The 22071-nt window shown below is 39.9% G+C and overlaps 1 protein-coding gene across 1 annotated transcript; it reads right to left on the bottom strand.

Annotated features, from left to right (window-relative positions):
• Positions 1 to 896: 896 nt before the first annotated feature.
• Positions 897 to 20953, bottom strand: LOC122711983. The gene is made up of 18 exons (XM_043931224.1): positions 20901 to 20953; positions 19972 to 20089; positions 18205 to 18686; positions 16702 to 16953; positions 15985 to 16346; positions 14356 to 14483; positions 11349 to 11475; positions 10469 to 10620; positions 9675 to 9873; positions 9309 to 9461; positions 4772 to 5071; positions 3786 to 3927; positions 3558 to 3706; positions 3294 to 3483; positions 3057 to 3210; positions 2859 to 2982; positions 2644 to 2792; positions 897 to 2560 (listed from the first exon to the last, which is right to left on the bottom strand). The coding sequence occupies exons 1-18, from the start codon at positions 20951 to 20953 to the stop codon at positions 2372 to 2374; spliced, it is 3423 nt and encodes a 1140-aa protein (XP_043787159.1). The 3' UTR covers positions 897 to 2371.
• Positions 20954 to 22071: the final 1118 nt, after the last annotated feature.

Below are 22071 nucleotides of genomic sequence, written 5' to 3'. Positions count from 1 at the left end.
AAAGTGGAATTATCTATTTTTATCTATTGAATTGGTAAAATAAATTTTTTCGTCCAAACTAAGAAATAAAACTATCTAGAAAAATCTTCCTTACGAAATATCTATGAAAAAAATACGTCACGTAGAAAACAAGCGTATTCGTAACAAGATAAAAAAGTATCCTCAATGGAGGAAGACACGGATAAGAAAAATGGCGTCACGAAAAAACGAGGTCGATTATTGTCCTGACCAACAATACCGCTATTCTTATCGCTTAGAAAAAGTCTAAGTCAATTAGTAAGGCTCCTAGTTTTTTCTTCTCGTAAACAATATACATATCAAGTACAAAGTATTTTACTCGTTTTTTAAAAACTATGTTATCTTTTTCTCATCTCATCATCGGGTGCGGATCAAAAAAGTGCTGGTGCAGAGTATTGTCCCTAGAATTCAGTCAACATGTGTTTAATCTAACGTTTAAGCCTAGCCAGTGCGCTAATAAATTACTACAAGCAACGCTTCGTTATTTATATCTTTAGATACTCTTTTTTCCTCGTGCTTCGAATATATTTTTATTTCTAATAAATATATTCGGAGCAGAGAATTAGAATATTAAATACGTAAGCTTTAAACAAATAATTGCATTAATTATGAAATTAGAAAAAATTGAAAATTACGAATAAATTTAGATATAAATTTTCTTCCAATATTTAAAAAATTAAAATTTCTTTTCAATTATAAAAAATCACTAAATAATTTTGTAATTTCGAATATTTGATAATTAATTATCAAACGATTAATTAGAAAAAGTTGTCTAAAAAAAATTAAATTAATTAAACTTTAGAAATGAATCAAATTCAGTTACCACAATTCTAATACTTACATATTCTATCTTACATACGTTTGTATGTTTCTCTGTCTATACTTACACACGTACTTTACATTATAATATACAGTTAATACACGCAACGCTAAACACGTATATGTATATTATAATTTATACCTACATTAACAAACATACATCTTAATTTAATATCGATAATATCGATCTATATTAATCTCTTATAGGTACACGAAACGTTTATTATAAGTGCACAAATGCATCTGATGCAGTATGTGCACAGAATTTCACTTACTTTGGGTGTGCGTTGGTAAAACTCGTAAAAAAGTATCCATAATATTTTTCAATCTTTCATTTTTCTTACAAAAAAGAAAAAAAACAAATCCTTTTAATCTCCTCTTATTTTTAAGCTGCCACAGTTTCTAAATTCGTGATAGAGCAGAGAAACTTCTTCTTAATGTACAGCAAACGCACACCCCTTTGAAACGTGATTATCGACCACTTGGTGGCACGTACGCTGTTTTCCAAAAAAACAGATGGCGATAGAAAATTCTATTTTTTTATATTTTTTTTTCTTTTTCTTATTTTATTTTATCGCATCTGATGCGGAAATTTTGACTGTATTTGCTTCGCTTTTGTCTCTAATTTCGATGAGGAAATTTGCACAGTTTCGCTTAATAATTACATCGAGTTTTATCTTTAGAGTTTAGAAGCGGGCGTTGACTTTCTAGAAAATGGCGACGAGAGCTCGTTGTCTGAAGCTTTCTTCCTCCATAGTATGTTTCCTCTTATTTCACCTTTACTTTTGCATTCTTATCTAAATTTCTTATTCGTAAGTGAGAGAAGGTTATTTAAAAATTGATCAACGTAGACAGGGAATCATCGATCGACTCGTCTAATTTAAGGTGTGCACTGCGTAGAAATGGAAATAGGATGCAAAAATTTGTGATAAACCTTTATAAACCTATTGTCATAGAGTTTCGAAAAGATCACGAAATATTTTTGTTTAAATCTACGTCGATCAACTTCTCATCACATATTTGCACGTATCATCATATCAGATTTATCATCGTTTAGAAAGTTACGAGTTCGTAGTAAAAATACTCGTTGAAAGGAGAAAAGTTTTCACGTGGTTAAACAGAATACTTTGAACTCGAGGCATCTATCGTGATTGAGATCGTATTGTCTTCACAGAGAATGATAATCTTCTAAAGTATCACCAGTTGTACAACGTTTCAAAATATATTATTCAAAAGGGAATTTGTATCAAGTGAATTACGATTATTCTTCTTTTTGTAACAAAGTTGAATCCTTGGTAAGCTAATAGGTCAACGCAAACAGTTTGAATAATCTCGCCTATCTAAGTATATAATCACTAATATCTCGAAAATATCTTTCTTCGAAGATCTATAACGTAGCTCCTATAACTGTTTCTCAACTAAGCTTATTGTCGTTTAAATTATTGTCTTAATTAAATATCTCGATAATCTCTTCAGCGGGATGACTTCTTCGATTTACAAACGTCATCATCTTCGTGATTTTTACCTTTCGTGATTAACCCATACTTATTTCAGAATACTTGGCTATTTGATTCCGTATCCAGGGTACGTATTTTGGCACGTAAGCGTACACACCTGGCAATTTTGGGTGAGCGCACATTATACCCCAACTCACTATTCCACCGACAAACCATTTCTCCTTGTCTTGTTCGTCCTGGCACAACAATGGACCTCCAGAATCGCCCTGTTCAAGAGATTGAAGAAGAAAATTCTATGAATAATTCTAGGAATAATTAAAATATTGAAAAAAATTTCAATCAAACTTACCTGACACGCGTCTTTTCCTCCATCCGGATATCCTGCACATATCATTCCTTCGGTGACGTTCATTTCCTTGTACGCGATCCAAAAATTGCACACTTTTCTGTTCAAAACCGGAACTTGAACTTCGTTCACAGCCAATTCGTATTCGGAGGCTGTCGGCAAACCGATCTGGTTAGAATGATCACAATCGACTAATCTCAATATCTTTAGATACGTACTGTCGGTATCGTTTTTCTTGCCCCAACCAATCACAGTGCACAACGTTCCTGGTATTAATTGAGTATTGGCCGTTGGCAGACAGACTGGCCTTAGATGTTCGTGAAATTGAACTCGCTTTTCGAGCTGAAAATAATAATGTTCATCGAAATGCACACGTTTAATGATAGAAATGTAAAGTTCCTTTAATTATTGAATACCTGGAAAAGAGCCACGTCATTGTCCTGAGCGAAGCCTAAATTATATTCTGGATGGGGTACCACTCTCTTTACCTTCAACTTTTGGCCGAGATAAGTGTGAGAGTGTCTTCTGGTGATCCCCAACTGTATCGTCCACCCAGTTACGTCAGAGTAACTAGAAGTACAAACAAAATTCCATAACTTTCTTTCCAATTCAAATCCTACCCTTTTAATCGAAATTCTTGAAAATGAACTTACTTTCCCACGCAGTGAGAGGCTGTAAGGACCCACTGATCAGCGATCAGAACTCCGGCACAGTAAAAAATCTGCTCAGGTCCGCCAAGAAGAGCTGCAAGGAATGGCCAATCACCAGGAGCCGACTCCACACCCCCTACGATCCTCGTTTTCGCCCTCACGTTTCCATAAACTGTGTTTCTTCGCCCACAAGCTTGAACGAATATATCAAATATAATAATTAAAAAATTATTTAAAACGTAGATACATGGCGAGAAATAGCTATACCATATTCCGAACACGTCAATTCCGCAGTGGGATACGCCTCCTGATCCGTAATACATTCCTGAAATTCCTTCAGAAGATTGGTATGCTGGCTCGTGTTCTCTCTTCGAGTGAGATTCATATCTTGCGCCAATCTGTACGAAAGTGCCACCCTGAAAAAACGTCCCGATACATTCCTGTTGTTTCGATAAAATATCTAGTGAAATCGGCATTCTTTATATCGAGGCTTACGTATATCCGAGCATTGAGCAGATAGTTTTAGCGGAATTCGAATCCCAGTAAGGAATGCAAGCTGGCATAAACTTGCCCATCTCTGCGTGATAAACTTCTAACCTTCCCTCGCCCATGTCTCCGTTTCTTTGGCTTAATCTCACTGTTGAAATATTCAGTAAAAAATTTTTATTTACTTGAACCGTAAAAAATAAGATAAAAGTTAAAAAGAAAGAGTTAAAAATTATCCGAACATTTTCTTTCTCTTTATTAATATTATATAAAGTTATTTTTTTTCTACTTGTCCAACCGACTCGTTTCATTATGATCTTACTAATCTAATTACAACAACTCTTGTAGCTCAATGATTTAACCCGCTTGTCTGATTACGATTGCCTTATCCTACTCGCCTCTTCCTTTTCTCACTCGTTCTCACTTGTATCACTCGTTTATCACGATTTTCAAAGAGTTGGGCATTAACAAAGTAATTAAAAGTTAAAAATTTACTTAATAAAGTTACTTTAATTACTTATTAAAATAGCTACGAATAATATTTATTCGTAATTATTATAGTTAATCCGGTTTTCACATATAACTTCGACCGTTTGCCATTATCATTTCCGATCATTATTATGTTTTGGACGGTAAATTATTGGAGTGATTTATCGAAATAAGTTTATTCGTAACTTCAACTATTAAATTTTGCCCCATCACTGCTTTCAAAACTTGTATACGTACTACGACAGATCTGCCCTACTTGTACATATTCCACTCGTCTGATTACGATGCGATTAACCTACTTATCTGACCAGGATAAATCTTTTTTCGAGATTTATCTGCTCTACTTGCATCGTTGTAAATTCCTCTTTACAATTCAATTCTAAATTTCCAAAGTTCGTATCCCTCTCCTTCTCCACCTTCTCCGATCCGTTCTTTAATCTATAAATCGAATCGTGAAGAGGAAGTAGAAGAAAAGTTGGCAAACGAAAAGTTGGTGTCTTACTTACAGCAATATCGTTCGTCCTGACCCCAAGGACAGTCCATCACCCCGTCGCAGATGTGGTTCGCCGACATACATCTTTTCTCCCCGCAATGCAAGGGCGACTTGGAGACGGTGTTCTTCGCCAGGATGGGCTTCTTCACGATCTTGGTGGTGAAGGCAGAGGAGGATGAGGAGGGAGAGGAGGAGGCGGCGCACTCACCGCATCCAATCTCGTCGCTGTGATCCTCGCAATCCAAGTGGCCGTCGCATCGCCAGTCGACCGGAATGCATCTGGTCCCATCGCATTGGAACCCGCTGGTGCATACTGTGTACAACACGTTCACCAAGAAAAGGCTAACAAGTATTATTTCTTTTTTTCTTACCTACAATATTGTACATTGGCTTCTTTCTTCGTTTCTATTAATTTTATTTCTCTCTCTTTTTTCTTTTTCCTTTTATTTCTATGTATTATCTCCTTTTTATCTGTTCCCTTTCCATTTTTTGTTCAAAATTTTCAAACTGCAATACGAATGAGAAAAAAAAAAAGAAAAGAGAAAAATGAGAAAAATAGAGAATGGTAAAATGGGTTCCGATTTGGGCTTGGCTCATTGCGAATCCGTATTGTATTATTGTAACTTTCGATCATTTTCGAACGTTTTTACCTCGTGATAATTAATACGAGGATCGATGAAGTTAATTTTAAACTAAGTCCTTCGAAGTATTCCTGTTTCTTATAAATAAGTTTAATTTTATTGCGCAATTTCATTGTGCAATTTTATTTATTGCGCAAGATTTGTTCGAAATTGTTGTTCAATTATTATATAGAATGTATACAATCCCAGATAACAATTTAAATTGATGACACATTTAAATTAGAAATAGCAGATTTACACCGAGTATGAAAATGGAAAAGGAAGTTTCCATTTTAGAGAGAGAGTGAAATTTCTTCGTCTATTTGTTCGTCTTTAAGCAACCATGAATCTTTCCACCGCGTTTAAACATCGGTTCCCTCTTCGCAAAACGACGAAGACGTCATGTTCACGGCTGCTTTGATAAATGTTTATTCGCAGCGAGTGTATATCGCGTGACGCCAAAGATATATTTATATATGCGCCCCCTCCCCTCTCTTTTCTGAAAACGAACTCCATAAAGCAAACCACTGTCGAAAATCACGCGATCGTTTAATATAGATTTTGCAATTAAGATTCCATTAGCGGCGGGGACACGCGTGAATCCGCGACGTGAACTGGTGCGCGTTGATATGAATCGGGCATTTAATACACGGGAATTTTCTCAAAAATATAAAAATCGAACTCCATTCTATTATACGACCAGTAGAATTTCATTTACGGCCAATAGAATCTGATTCAGCCGTTTTAATCTAGTGTCAGATATATAATCTCTCAAATACATAAATAATGGAAAATTCGATACAAGTATAAATTTTAGAATCATTGAAACGATAAGTAAAGTTATCGATATAGGATTAGATCGTTTCTTTCGAAAATTCTTTTCGTTATTTCCACTCCTTGCTTTCTTCTAACTTTCCAATAACGTATGTTTCTTCGTTAAATATATATATATATATATATATTGGATAATAGATATACTAGATATATACTAGATATTTTCGCAGAATTATTCATTTTGGAAAGATGGAAGAATGGTTCGAGGAAGATGAAACTCTGTATGTAAGTAGACAATTTTATAAATGTAATGAAAAATCATAAAAAAAGAAAAATATTAAATTACACATTATATTCGAATACCTAATCCTTTAAATTTTATTCTTCAATTTTTCTTATCATTAACTCCAAAACTCTTTACAAATTTATCTTAAAAAAATCACCGTAATCAAATATAAAATAATTAAATATAATATATATAAAAAATATAATATATATTAAATATTTTCGCAGAATTATTTATTTTGGAAAGATGGAAGAATGATTGGGAGAACTATATAAGTACACAATTTATAAATATGATGAAAAATTAAACCATAAAAAAAAAATTATAAAATTATATTCAAATACCTAATCCTTTAAATTTTACTCCTCAATTTTTCTTACCATTAACTCCAAAACTCTTCACCAACTTTTCTTAAAAAAAAATCACCGTGATCGAATATAATAATTTTTTTGCGAAAACTTTAACCGAGGAAAGGGAGACCTGTTCGAAAAGGGAAAAAGAAGGGACTGAAAAAAAGTTCGTCTGTCGGCGAGCACTTTTTTTTTCGAACACTTTTCGCTCGTAAATTCTCGATGAATTGAGGGGGATGCTCGAAAAGGATTCGAAATTTCCACGATATTTCCATTCCCTGTCCAACGCAAACACACGGAACGGATAAAAGGGACGTTGGAGGGATGTGTTGTTGCGCACGAAGGGAGAAAGGAAAGAAAACGACGTCGAGAGCGAGTTTAGAAATCGCGGCACGAGTGGAACGACATCCTATAATCGGGACGCAATTTAATTTCAATTAACCGCGAACGCAAATGAATCGATTTATCAATCTTCGGATGCGAATCGATCCTCGATCTGCAACACACCGACCGACAGATCGATACAACGAAACTTTCCTGGCTCTTTCCTTCCCCCTTCCCCTCCCTCTCCCTTGGCACGATTCGATAATTGCACAGTGCACCCTAAGACCGTCGATCGTTTAATCTTTCCGGTTGTCGCCGGGACGGACGTCCGACCAAAATCAACTTCTACTACTGGCGCGGAGAAACAGACGCGGCAAGAAGTCGGTCTCTCCTTTTGTTCGAATCCCTCCTCCCTTCGAAAGGGGAAATTTTATCGACTGTGAAAAGGAAGAGGGAATCGTTTCCTCTTTACGAGGAACGAGATTCATCGAGGGAGAGGGGGGGAAAGAAAAAAGGAAAAATCGTTTTGTATTTAATTTCATTTGCATATTTATCTACGATGTGCATTTTATATTTGTATATATATATATATATATATATTTCGATTTCGAATATCGAATAACTCGCGTTCAATGGACGAATGATTGGATTTTCGCATGAATTTTTCATTCATTCTAAAAGAAATCCGTGTCTTTTAATTATAATATCTGTACATCCGATAAGTTGTAATTATAAAATTCCATTCCGTTTCGCTTTGTTTGAGCAGAAAAGTTTTTTAACAATCCGTCGTAACTTTTAACGACTGATGAATTTTATTCGATCCAAGTTGCGAATAACTCGATTTCTCTCCCTTTCTCTCTCTCTCTCTCTCTCTCTCGTTCAAGCTCGATCGACTCGAACACGGGAAACACGGCTTCATCGAATTACGTCTGGCCAACGGTGCGTAATTTCACTTGGTGGCCGGAAACCGAAGATCGCCTGTATATACTGAGCGATCGAACGGGCCAAGCTTACAGGTCGTAGAGGGGGAGGGGGGGGGCGATTAAACGGGGGGGGAGGACGATTAAGAAAACCGAATTGCGTCGAAACGATCGGTGCATAAAAGGGGGAGGGGGGGGGCAGGAGGGAGGGAATTTCCCTCCGCGTGACGGACGGTCAACAATGGAAGCCCGTTTCTAGGCGAAAACAAAAGAGTCGTACACGTGGACGAGAAACGTGAACAATGAGGAGGTTAGGTTAGGTTGGTCGGCACAATTAGTCGTCGCCCCGATGGGGAGAAATCTATGCTTAAAACAAAAGACAGGCGGTAAACTCGCGTAAATATTTCCGCTCGTTTCGATAATTATCTGAACGCCTGGATGTTTTTGCAAACGGTCGATTTATCATTTCAAAGAATTCTTTCCCCTTCTTTTCTATTAAATTTACGAATTTTTATCGGATTTTATTTTATTTTATTCGGTTTCTACAAACGGTTTTCCGTTTGGAGAATTTTTTTTTAATAACTTATTCGAGCTACGATCGCGTTCATCAAATATCTAACGGAGTGGATCATATTTAAATATTTGTCTTTTTTTTTAAATAGAAAAGAAACGAATATAGATAATATTAACTCGTTCTTTTTGTAAAGTAAAAGAATATATACACGATATTTTTAAACAAATATTCGGATGATTAAATTTTCTGAAAGATTTGCGGATTTTTGTTTTACTTAATTTTAATTATTAGATGGAAGAAGGGGGGAGGTAAATTGGAGAAACGTGGAGAAGGAAACGTTCGCATCTTCGGAACGTTTTATCGGGATCCGTCTATATTCTCAGCCATCGTCCGCCTGTCCCTGCGAGATTATTTTAATCCCACGATTATCCACCTCTTTATCAAACGCTCGGACTTTATCCTCCAGGCTTATACTCTCCGATGGAACAGGAATAAATGGCCGCCAAAAATGACGAGAAATAGCGAGGGACAAACGAAACGATTCGATTCGATTCGATTCGATTCATAATTTTATCGAACTTTCTCGTCGATCAAGACTCTTGAAACGTCGAATCGTGCAAAGTTATAATTCCTTACTCTCCCTTCGAGTAGAATTTATCTTCGATCTCGAGAAAGTTAAGGAAATAGTAAGAGAGTTCGGGATATTTCCCGTTTCTTCGTCGTTTGCGATCGATGAAAACTGAGGATACGACGATGACTTACCGGGTTTCTCCGCTCTCCGGGCCGCATCCAGCACTTCTTGGTGCCCCACACACTCGTCCGAATTGGAATTCTCCGGGAACAGATCGCATTCCAGATACTCGGGCAGAGTGAGGCCGAACACGTCCAGGAAAAATCCGCAACGTCTCTTGGTATCTAGGTAGAAATTCGACATTCTCGAGGAATTTGACATTCGAGGAGCATCGTTTCCTAATCGATATACAAGAAATTTAAACCAGTTTCACAGAATTGCAGGAATCTAACGCGGGGCTCGCATCTTTCGGTCTCGACACGACAGAATTAAAAAAGAAAAAAATTTCTTTTACGGTTGCTGAAAATCGTTGAGGAAGGGAGAGGAGGATCACTCACGATAGCAGAGGCTGCGACAAGGTCGCACCACGTGGCCCCGGGATCCGCATTTCGGGACGAAAACGCTGCACAGAAAGAGGGCGGCCAATTCGTAGCATTTGACGTCGATCACGGCACTGTAAAGTTCCAACTCGTGTTGAGCGTCTCGCTGCCCGAAATTGCCCATGTAATTCGGGAAGATGGTGAAATTATACGGGATCTAGGGAGATCGGCAACGAAAAACGAGCACACGTTAATTTGCCGTCTGGCTTTACTTCCTTTTAATTAGAACGACCAACGTCCCTCTTAAATTCGCGCGTCGTAACTCCCGATGAATAAGCGTAACGATTACTTGCCTCTCTCTCTCTCTCTCTCTCCCTCTCGAGGAGATTTTTCGTCGATCGAGTGAATTTATTTGGAACAATTTCGAATTAAATCTCTCCAAATTAGAAAATTTCTCACTCAAGTTTTCAATGATTCGAATAAATTCGAATAAATTACATACATATTTATCTTCGATTCGAACAGTCGAATATAATATATACGAAACCCTTCCGAAGCAAAGAGACGTTAGTTCTAGTTTGAGAAGTTTCGAAATATGCGCAAACAACGGGAAAGGAAAGGCAAACACGGTTGAACAAGGATGAGCAGTCCTCGAGTGAGAGGAAGCGGTTAAAAATATCGCGTGACGCGCGAATCGAATTCGATCTCCGGAGAGAATCGCGGATTCCATCCCGAGATGGTTATCGGAAATTATTACGAACAAGATCCACGCTTGGCACGTGGACAATGGATGGAGGGTGGAAGTACCTTACCTTGTGGTATTTGCAAAACGCCACGATTATGGGCAGGCAAACGCCGGGGGCCGGATTCTTCTCCTCGATCGCCGGTAGGGCACGTTCCGTAACAGCGACCATTTTCGTGTAGATCGTTTTGTTCTCCACCCTTATGAGCGTCTCGGGATACGCTAATGGAACGTGAGATAAATCACTATTGTGATATCGCATTTACTTTCGAAATTCGATATTCGAATCTTATCTATTGCGTGCCAACCATCCATTTCAAAACTCGGTGTTTCATCCCCTAATGGAGAAAAGTATCGTTACACTCTTTTCACACGCTCGAGCACCCTCTGTCATCGCAAGATTGCATAAGCACTCTTTCTAAGATTACCTCCGTTCTCCGATTATTCTCGTTGAGAATCACATTTTGAATTTCGCTTCTCTTTTATTCACGGACACGTAATCATCACACGGATTACTCGATTGATCGATTAAGTTTTTAATTGTTGCTCGAAGGGAAAGGGGGAACAGAGATCCATCCGGTAACGATTGCATCGAACAAAGTTGCGGTGTTGATATTTGAGAGCAAGTAGCAACGGGGGAACAGGGAGCTCTATTGATCTTCCGCTCTCCACAAACTCTCTCTCTTTCTCTCTCTCTCTCTCTCTCTCTCTCTCTCTCTCTCTCTCTCTCTCTCCGCTACGTGCTCGTGCATTATACCACCTAACGTCACCAACATTTACGTTTGTCACCGCGCAGTAACGTCCCACCGACACGTTTCATCGGCGATTCATTGCCGTGGAATGAGAGAACGGCAAAAGGGGGTGGGCTGTGACGCGGACAAACGGTCAACACGCGCGCACCGTTTTATGACGAAAAAGGAAAAAAAGAAAAGGAGATGATGTTCACTTACATTTGAAGTAAATGGTCAGACCACCGGCAATGACCAACAGGGCGACAGCGTTGAAGAACACCTGGACGAATCTAAAACGCAATCCCCCATTGGTTACGTAGTGGCTGCTGGCCATGTCACTGATGATCTGCAAACAGAGATGATTGTTCCAGTTAGTGGGATCTAAGTGGCATTGGCTAATTTTGATACCCGTTTCGGGATATCGAGCCGAGTTTCTTATGTCTTTCTTAACTCGAAAATCGTCCGACGGGAGTTGAATTAAATTAAAAAGAAAAAAAAAAATGAAATCGAAAGTTGTTGGATTCTTTCCTCTTAATGAAACGAAAACTTTGCGAGAAAATCGAATAATCGATACCAGAATTTTTGGCAAGCAAATATTCATATATCGTGTAAAATATGCATACATTTCTCGAATTCCTCTCGAGCGTTTTAATACATCGGATACATTCATAAGGGAGAACTATTTCGACAAGAGGGATACAATGGTTTATCCTCGTTCGCGTAATTGACGCAGACAGAGACTACCGAGCGGACGAATTGGGGCAAATATTAGTCCTCGACGTCGATCGTACACGCTCGTAACGGATCCCGTGTTTGAGGAGTCAACGCACCCTGTCTACTCGACCCTCTGTTAGCCGATATCGATTATAATTTCCTCGCGGTCTTATCGAGCAAGGGAAGGACAAATTGCGTTGCACGACCAGCGTAAATTTTATCTTTCGCCGATTTCGTTTCGTGCCCGCCATTTTCCATTTTCGCGAACAAACGAGACGATCTCTCTCGTTATCCCTCCACCCAATGGTAATTACATTCGAAACTTTTTATCCCTTTATTTGGGATGAAAAAGGGGGAGGATTTCACGAATGGTAATCGGGGATGGTAACGTTTTTTGGTGATGTTCTTTTTTGGAAACGGAGATTAATTTTAATCGTTTCTCTCGCGAGAATTCCATTTTGTTATTTTATATATATATATATATATGGTTAAACGTTTTAATCTTTCGATATCCTTTGACACACTCGAAAAGAGAATAAACAGTAGTGATAATAGTAGGAAGGAAAAAGCGTCTCGTCGAGTCTCGTAATATTGAATTTTCATACCGTTTCGTTACACGCGTAATCGATTAAACCATCAACCTTGTCCTATTTATTTTTTGGATACTCGCTTCAAACGTAACAAAAGGGGAGGAAATTGGCCGTAGAACAATATTTAAGATTCGAATTTTACTCGGCCAGATACAAATTTATACGCAATCCTATAATTGATCCTCTTTTAATATAATCTCAATACTTATTCTTAAACTTCAACTTAAAATTTTCCCCATTCCAGTATACCGGTTTAAAATCGTTGGTTTATTAGACGCGCGGATTTTCCACGCGCGTGATTAACGACGAACGATAAAATTCAATTCGCAATTATTTTTTCGATAAAAAGCGGGCGCAAAGATAGGAGGGGAGGGGAAAGGAGTTGAAAATCAACGGGGTCAATTAAATGGGGGCCAATTAAAAGAGCCGGCTGCTCGGTTTCATAAACCGAGGTTGCATTCGCTGTCCTGCAAATTTCCCGCGTTTATTATCGCTCGTATTGCTATTTTCGGCCCCGTTAATAACAGCGTTCGATGTGTAAAGTGATATCGAGCTCGATACGGGCTCCGATCCGACGTTTCCATCCGTATTCGGGGCGCAAAGAACAAACGCGGCCGATTCGGGACAAAAGGAAATAAATAACACGAGTTATCGATCCCCTGTGGAAACGGTGGATCTCGGGTGCGTTTATTCAGCATCGTTCAACGTTGATCCGCATCGATAATCGCCCATATCGCGAGGATATCGCGAAATTTACAAGGTATCAAGGTCGAGATACCGCCCAGTGTTTTATCTTTGCTTCTCTGCAGCTGACTTTTAACGCGGTGATTTTTAAAATATCATCTTGCGCAAGGGGGATAATATCAATAGATTTGGAAATTGATTTTTCTTTTTTTTAAATGCGTGTTCATTTACTTACTTATCTTTATATTCAAAAGCGTGCCTCGGTTGGATGCGTATTGGAACGATTCGAATATATCACGGTGGGATAAAATCTGGTCGGAGGAGGATTTGATACTTTGATACTACCAAATGATACTTTTTGTCTCTCTTGGAGGAGTATGACCGAAAGGCTCGCCCGCGTTCCACGAACGAACGAACGGTAAACGGGTCTTGAATTTATTACTCTCGTGAATCGATCGATGTTGGTAGTAAGTTTGCATTGATGGTCCAAGGATTGGAACAAATCACGTGGTATATTACGCTTCATATCTCATAAAACTGACGTGACACGAGATGTGTTACAAATGTTTCAAATCGGTGTTATAATATATTTAAAGACGCCGAATGAATCACTAAAAAAAAAAAATAATCCTCCAAATTTATTCACCTTCCGATTCACCATCCGATCTTTGATTCGCTTTCACGTATTCACTCTTTCGAAATCTCTCCTTCAACTGCTCGAAATCATAGCCAATCGAAGCGAAACGAAAATTAAATTAAATCGATCCAATGATGCTCCAAACATTCTACAGAATTATTCTATCCTGTAATAAAGGGCCATCCACAAAAGGGTATACGCGTCAGAAACTCGTCATCGTCTTCTCTCCAATTTCACCCTCGCGTATCGTCCAAACCTCCGACCGACCAATTAAAGCGTATCAGCCTCGAACGTTTCTGCAAACGTGTCAACAAGGCTCGCTTTGCAATCTGGCTCTTCTCCGAATTTCGCCTCGAGCCTTTCGAAATCGGTCGACCCTTAATTCCTATATTTCCTCCCATCCCCCCTCTCTCTCTCTCTCTCTCTCTTCTTTCTCCATCCTTTCCACGGTTACGTAACAACAGCGTGGGAAACGAACGCAATCGATAAACGCGGGGGAGCGCGAAAGAATTAATCGCGCCGTTTTCAATCGTTGCGTAACATCAGCGTCTGAGCGATTGAAAAACTCGACTCTCGTATTCCCCTCGTTCGGGATATTTACCTTTTGATGCAAGGAGCTATTGTTCCCTCCGTGAACTCTGACGATCGCTTGGAGGCTGGCCGGCGTGCTGGTCGATTTGGTGATCGTCCGTCCCGACGAGTTCTCCGGCTCCGAGACCAGCGCTCTGTCTGAAAATAGACCGCCAGGAATTTCATTAACATTATCTCGATTATCTCCTTGAAATAAATATCTGTGCGCGTGCGTGTAAGAGAAAATTGGAAAATTGGGATCGCATTCGTGAATCACAGATCGTGAAAGTAGCTCGCTTTCGTAACAAACGATCGAAAGGAAGGAGGAGAAGGAAAATGACACGGGGGCGAGGATGATTAATTGAAATCGACTTCTCTTTCTCTTTCTCTTTCTTTCTTTCCGTTTGTTTGAAAAAAGAGAGAGAGAAAGAGAGAGAGAAAGTTGATATATTCGTGAAAAAAAAAAAAGAAATGTTGTCGATACGATGGAAGAAGTATTGGAACGTAGGGTGAGATCTAAAAAAAAAAAAAAAGGTATGATTGATCGTNGAACTCTGACGATCGCTTGGAGGCTGGCCGGCGTGCTGGTCGATTTGGTGATCGTCCGCCCCGACGAGTTCTCCGGCTCCGAGACCAGCGCTCTGTCTGAAAATAGAATTCGCCAGGAATTTCATTAACATTATCTCGATTATCTCCTTGAAATAAATATCTGTGCGCGTGCGTGTAAGAGAAAATTGGAAAATTGGGATCGCATTGAATCACAGGTCGTGAAAGTAGCTCGCTTTCGTAATAAACGATCGAAAGAAAGGAGGAGAAGGAAAATGACACGGGGGCGAGGATGATTAATTGAAATCGACTTCTCTTTCTCTTTCTTTCTTTCCGTTTGTTTGAAAAAAGAGAGAGAGAGAGAAAAAGTTGATATATTCGTGAAAAAAAAAAAGAAATGTTGTCGATACGATGGAAGAAGTATTGGAACGTAGGGTGAGATCTAAAAAAAAAAAAAGGTATGATTGATCGTGTTCGTTAAAACGTGTAAATATATCAGTCGGGGAAATTACACGAATGTAACTGCGAAGATGAAACGTACCGATTGTGATCGTCGGTTACAAATCCCGGATTCGTCATTCTGTCTATCGCTTTGTATATGTATATCTCTCTCTCTCTCTCTCTCTCTCGCAGCAGAGATATTTCTGGGCCGACGGATATTATTACGGGGAAACACGGTTTATTAAATTCGTAAATATCCAAATCTACTTATTTCGATTATTTGAAAATTTCCAAATCGGTGAATTCGATCCCCTTCGAAGCGTAATGAAAAATCGAAATCTGTCGTTGCCACCCGATCGTTATTTCCCGATAGAACTTTATTATACAGGGGAATTTTAGTTGACGCTCGATTAAACGAATTGGTTGAATTGGATTGATTGAATCCTCCCGTTTATCTATACGTAAACTCGTATTATTTGAACGTGAAATTTAGGTGGGTAAAGGAGAAAGAGAGAGGGAATTTTTAAAATTATATACACGTATAAATTGCGTGTTTGTTTAGAGAAATGGAATTACGATAATGTTTGTACATACAATTCGTTTAGATTCTTCAACAAAACAGAATATCTTTGTGATTATCGAACAGGATTTATTCTTACTTCTCTCTCTTTACCTGGCACTTTGCTGTATTTATGGGGTAAAAGAGGAGCCTCCATGGTCTTGCTGGTGTAACTGGGGGAACTCGTCTGGCTGAAACTATCCGAGGAAACATTGCTGTCCTGGCGGACGCTCATAGGCTTCGGCACCGAGCTCTGCGAGATCGCGCTCAGAGGAGGGGGGAGATTCGTCTGGGTCGCCTTTGGTAGCTTCTCCAATTTTTCGCAGTTCCTCTCCTTCCTAAGATTGTGCTGCAAGATGTTCCTCACCCTGTCCATCTCCGCCTCGTACTTGCCGCGCGGTGCAGCTTCGGCGGATTTCTGCTCGGAATGCAGTCGTCTCTCGAGATCCTGCGACCCTCTCTGCACCTCCTCGTACCTGATTTTGCCGAAAGAAAAAAAGAAAGAAAGAAAGGAAGGAAGGAAGATTGAATCGTTCTTTCTACGTTTTCGAAAGTTCGAAATTCTGAGGGAACACGTGGAATAAATGGAAAACTAAGAACTTCGAAGAAAGTAAGAACCCCTCGTAGATTGTGAACAATGTGCTGAAGAATAATACGATTCTTCGAAAGGATCTATCTTTGGCGGATTTCGAAACGAATTACCTCTTCTCCAAAAATATTAAAAATATTTTTCAAAGACTAAATATTTAAAAAGAGAAATTCAAAGTCGTTGCACGCAATTCTTCGAGGTATTTTCTCTAAATCAGAGATAAAAATCCCCGAAGGATTTACCTGCCAGGTCTCTCCTTGTTCGCCCTCAGATGCTCATCCTCCTCGTACAACCGTCTTTCGAGCTTCCTCGAGGCTGCCTGAAGCTCTTCGAACTTGCACCTCTTCTCCGCCTCGCGATGCGACCTGACCAGGGCTGCAAACTTCGTCTCCTCGTCCTGCGGGACCTCCCTTCGGGATCCTGTGATTTTTTCTCGAGCCTTTCCGTCTCCAACTTCCTTGAAACTCTCCTTCCCCGACTTGGACGACTGCACCCTGCGTCCACCAACAACCACCATATATATGGACAACCGTGAGCGAAAAAAAAAAGGGAGACGAGAAAAAGTGGCGTGTAAAATGGACGACCGATTATATCTTCCCTCCAAGTTCCATCCACGATGTGATTTATTTAAAAAGCGCACCACGAAGTTCTGCACAGTGATATTACCACGGCGGTGATGTATGCTTCCACCCCTTTGATGCCTCCATGCCATTTAACCAACCAACCCCATCCCCTTGTCTCTTTGTTTCGTGCACGGAGGGATCGAGGGGTTCTTAAACGAAGTTTGTTGTAACGGCCGAGATGTACTGTTCGGGGGAAATAAGATTCTATTATGCATCAAGAAGAATTATAAATTAAGACTCGTAATCAGATTCATTAGAAAAACGCGGAATTCGAGTGAGAAATTTTAATTTAAATAATATTTTTTTTCTTCATCTTAGAATTTTATTTCCATCATACGTTTCTTACGATCTCTTCTTCGGTTTACATCGGCCAATTTAGGTTCGATCACATCTAGCCGAGTCTACGCGAAATCGGCCAGCGAAAATGCAAAGAAGCGATCGATGCCACGAAACGCCTTTCAAACGCCTCCCTCCGCTCCACTAAAACGCACGTGGCGGGCAAAGAGAGCATTAAAGCCGTTTACGAGGATGGCAAACGTTTCGTTTCGTCGAAACGTCTGCTCGAACGGCGAGATAGAGTCGAAACTCACGCTTCGTTTACCCCGTCGCGAGCGTAATCGGGCGTAACGTCTCGCCGCTAATCCGTGTGCACGAGCACGGTTCAAAGCATTCTATTTCGCTCGCGTAAAAACGATGATCGCCTTCGATTGTTATCGTTTAAAGGAAATTTAAGATCCTCTGTCCGTACTTTTTTTTACGAAAAAAAAGAGAAGAAGAAAAAATTCGAAAACGACGAGGAGGAACGAAGTTTCCCTCGAACGTGATTTCGTCCGAGTGACTCGATTCAGTAGCGCGAATCAACGTTACGCGAAACGTGGAAAGTTTCGTCGGGAAGCTTAAAACGAGGAACGATCTTTTCGAAATATAACATCGCATAAAAATTTCAGATCTTCTTTTTCCACCAAAAAGGAAAAAAAAAAAATGTAACGATATTTTCGTAGAAAATTCGATAATACAAAAAATACGTTTTCTACTTTCTACGCGGGGAATTTAATTATTAACGGAATCCATTCTTCCATTATTACCCATTCGAAAATTATAGGAACCTGTTATCTCGCTCACCTGTTATTCTGCGCATTCGCCTGCCTCCGCCTTTCCTCCCTGCTCGCCGCCTGATCTTTGAACTCGCCGCTCGCCACGATCCTCTCGTGCAACCGCTTCTCGAGATCCCGCGACGCCTTCTGCAATTCCTCGAAACTCGACTTCTCCCCCGATTCCTTGCCGCAATCCTCCTCGGATAGGAAATTCGCCTTGTCGAAATCCGCCACGAACTCGTTACCCTCGCCCTCCTCTTTCCCCGCCGCGAAGCTCAACGAGGGGTAATCGGGTCGCAGATTACCGATCTGGGCCTGCAACGGGCCCAGATCGATCAACTTCTCGTTGTTCGGCCACGAATGGAGAGGCGCTGAGACGATGGACGTGGATGGTAGCGAGGTCGGGTCGCTCGCTTTTCGAGGTCGATTCGTCTGTATGGGGATCGGTTTCTCGTTTTTGCTCCGTTTCGGGATCGCTGGCGGCCGCAACGGTATCGGTGGCGGAGCGACCTGGGGAGGATCAACAAGTTCCCTCGATAGAAGTTTCAACGCTCGCTTCGATTTCTACTCGATTGAGCTCGATTTGCTCTTGCTCCTGGATGATAAGAGCGAAAGCTCGCGCGCTTTCTTTTTCCTTTCTTTCGCTTTTTCGCATGCAGAATAACGTGTATTAAAGTTGTTTTCTTTTTCTTCTTTCTACTTGAAATCTTTGTTGGAAAATTTATCTTCTGTTTCGAGCGATTTAAGAATTAATAACATTTGCAACAAAGAAAAGAAAAAAAAAATGAGAAGAAGAATAAGAGGTAAGAAAAAGTGGAAAAGTGATTGTTGAAAGTTTGAAAGAGATACTTGCAGTCTAGACTAACCCCTCGTGTGTCCGTGTATCGTGTGTGTATGTGTGTATGTGGATGGTGGGATACACGTGTGGGTTGCAGTGACGATTGTCCCCGTGTCCAGACACGTCTCTGCAAAGAACCAATGGATACAGCTTGATCCATTAAACCCTCGTTTGTCCACTAATTACGTGGACTCGAACTAGCAACGTGCGAACGGTGCTCTGGAATGGGAAACGGTTTCGTTCCTTCTACTCGATTTACCACTTAAAACCAACCGGTTCAGATTACGCCTCGGCTTTTCATCTTGGCTTCGTTAATCCCGTTTCCCGCTAATCGCCGCGTGATTTTGACAAAAAATTCGATTGTATCGTTCCGCTTTAGCGGCAAATATACAAGCGAAAAACAGGGGTAATTTCTTTCTTTGGAAAATTTCTCACGAATTCTAATCTAGGGTAATTTAACGAAAGCATCTACGTTTGATTTCTTCCAACACGAAACTTTGCTTGGTCGCTAGATCGAAAATATACGAAAAATATATACGTTCGTTTACGTGATCTCTGAATTGAATTTGGCTTCGTTAATTCGCCGCGTGATTTCGAAAAAAGAAAATTGGATCGTTCCGCTTTAACGATAAATGGATATACAAATGGAAAACGGGGATAATTTCTTTCTTTGGAAAATTCCTCACGAATTCTAATCTAGGAATTCTAATTTAATAAAAGTGTTTATATTTGATTTCTTCGAACATGAAACTTCGAACATGAAACTTGCTTTTAGATAGAAAAATATATATATTCGTGATCTCTGAATTTCGAATAAAAATAATCGCGAGATTTTTCTTTTTCGACTTTTTTTTTTTTTTTTTTTGTACAGAAATGAAAAGGACGATAAGAAGAGTGTCAATTAAACCAGAAACGGATATTAATTCGAGCAGCAAGAGCTATTTAAACTTTACTGACCGCAGGTGTGGCTGAATGGCGGCGCGGTATCGGCGGTGGAGTGCCACTTCCGGCGGGCGGGGGTTCCGGAAGCAGGGACGTTCGAGTCGGTAACCCGACGCTGTGAATTCTACTCTGCCTGAAATTTTACAAAGAATGATATTAGCACTTTGAGAAAAAAGGAGAAATCGAACTGGGCGAGGACGAATTTAAGAAATGAACGATGAATAAGAGGTTTCTTTTGTATCTTTGAACGAGGCATCTTGCGTCTCTCGTAAAGGGCATCACCGATACGTAAAAAATATCTCATTATTCTGATCTTTGAAGGATCAAGTCGTCTAATTGGACGGCTCGATTCAGTGAGCGACCTTTATAACGCTCCACCTCCTTTGTATAAACTACTCGGAATACGTCTTCGAAATGGAGAATCATAGAGATCCAAGATAATTAATACCTCAATTAATATCGATATATACGTATACATATGAATTATATGAATGCATGGAAAGAGTTGATACATCAAATTTTATTTGAAAGTATATTTAAAAGTTGGTAACGAGGACAAAGTTCAAAGTTCGAAAAAGTTGGAATTTCTTTTTTTTTTTTTTTTAAATCTTTCGATTAATCTTGTTTCCCTTAATTGATATGATAAGAAAGAAAACGTGGAAAGTTTGGGATTAAAAAAACGTCCCGTTGCGTTTATATCCCGAGTTTCTTTCCGAGGAGGAGAAGAAAATAAGATAAAAAGGAGGGAAAAAGTTTTTCCCCTTCTTCTTATTTCTAATGGGAAAGGAAAAACGAGAGATCAAGGGGGAATCGAGATTGAAACAATTATTCCATTATAAAATTGCGTGGAAATTTGAGAAACGATCTTTGGAAATGGAATCGGCCCCGGTTCGGAAAGAGTCCTCGACACCAACTAAATCAAGAGGGGATTACTTTTTAATTACCTTGGCTGACGCGTAGGACTCGTATCGCCGCCATGTGCCTCCGTTCCAGACATTTTAAGCGCTGCAATCAACGAGAGAGAGAAAAAAAAAAAAATCCAGCATCAGTTGAAATGGGCACGTGCCGGAAATCGGGCATCGAGTTATCGATCGAGCGGGATCGAAAGCGGGAATCGATCGATAAAAATAATCTGCTTTCGATTGGAAGCGTCCCTCTTTGAGAATCGGTTAATTACCTAGCGCGATTCGTATGCTCGTCGTAATTTCAATCATCCCGCTGTAATTTTCCACCCTTTCCACCCTTCGATTCGATATTTAATTAACCGGTTTCTTTACAAAAGTGTACGCTCGCCGTAAATTAAATATACAAGATTGGATCAAACAGAGTGGAAAAAGTTAAAGTAAATTTACCCAACGAGAATACAATTAATATATACGAGAAAATTATCAATTCGAAATATCTCAACAACCGCATCATCCGCTCGAAGACCGGATAACTCGCCAAGAAATAATAATTCACTTTGCGAATTTAACGTTGAAAAATAAAGGATAAAAAGAAACCAAAAAAAAAAAAAAAAGGAGAGAAACAAACGGAAATAAGCCACGTCGAGAACGCGAAACTGAAATTTCGCATCGTGCAAAATGGGACTCCTAAGTGGGTCACTTGAAAAAAGAAAGAATCGGACGGGACCCGTTAAAGCTTGTTCGAGCAAACAGACGATTCCGCGCATGGTGACAGTGCCACTTCGGCTCACTATCAGGCGAAAGCACTATTCAATTTCCTGCTATCTCATCGGCCTGTGCACCCTTCCACGAGGGTTGGCCCTACCAGACTGCAGCCGGGGGATCGATGTGCCGGAACCCATCCCCTCCCCCCCCCCCCGTTCTCGACAAAAGCACTCCTCGCCTTTCTCTCTCTCTCTATCTCTCTCTCTGTAACACTTCCGTTTTAAATACGCGCCATATTCGTGTAACCCTTTTGTCTCGCGCCGTTCACACGATTTTTCCATTCGATTCAATTCTTACTTCGCGCAAACGTTCAACTTGCCAGGTTATCTGCTCACTCTTTTTACTCGAACCGTTGTTTACTTGAACCGCGTTCCAGAATTCTCGAGTCGAGGAAAGGATGGTCAATTCTTCGAGATTAAATTAGGGATATGAATTTGATCACCCG

This window comes from Apis laboriosa, unplaced genomic scaffold (genome assembly GCF_014066325.1).
Source record: "Apis laboriosa isolate Shangri-la unplaced genomic scaffold, ASM1406632v1 scaffold18_cov149, whole genome shotgun sequence".
Lineage (NCBI taxonomy): Eukaryota > Metazoa > Arthropoda > Insecta > Hymenoptera > Apidae > Apis > Apis laboriosa.
The sequence above is the reverse complement of the archived record's forward strand: the minus strand, read 5'-3'. Positions and strand labels throughout refer to the sequence as shown.

What these genes read in the sequence shown, in the direction of transcription:
- LOC122711983 (XM_043931224.1), bottom strand. Translation starts at nt 20,953, where the DNA reads ATGTCTGGAACGGAGGCACATGGCGGCGATACGAGTCCTACGCGTCAG. An exon ending in TCAGGACGAACGATATTGCT is followed by an intron (nt 3,928 to 4,771) that starts GTAAGTAAGACA and finishes ATATTTCAACAG; the next exon opens with TGAGATTAAGCCAAAGAAAC. An exon ending in ATTGACGTGTTCGGAATATG is followed by an intron (nt 3,484 to 3,557) that starts GTATAGCTATTT and finishes TATTCGTTCAAG; the next exon opens with CTTGTGGGCGAAGAAACACA.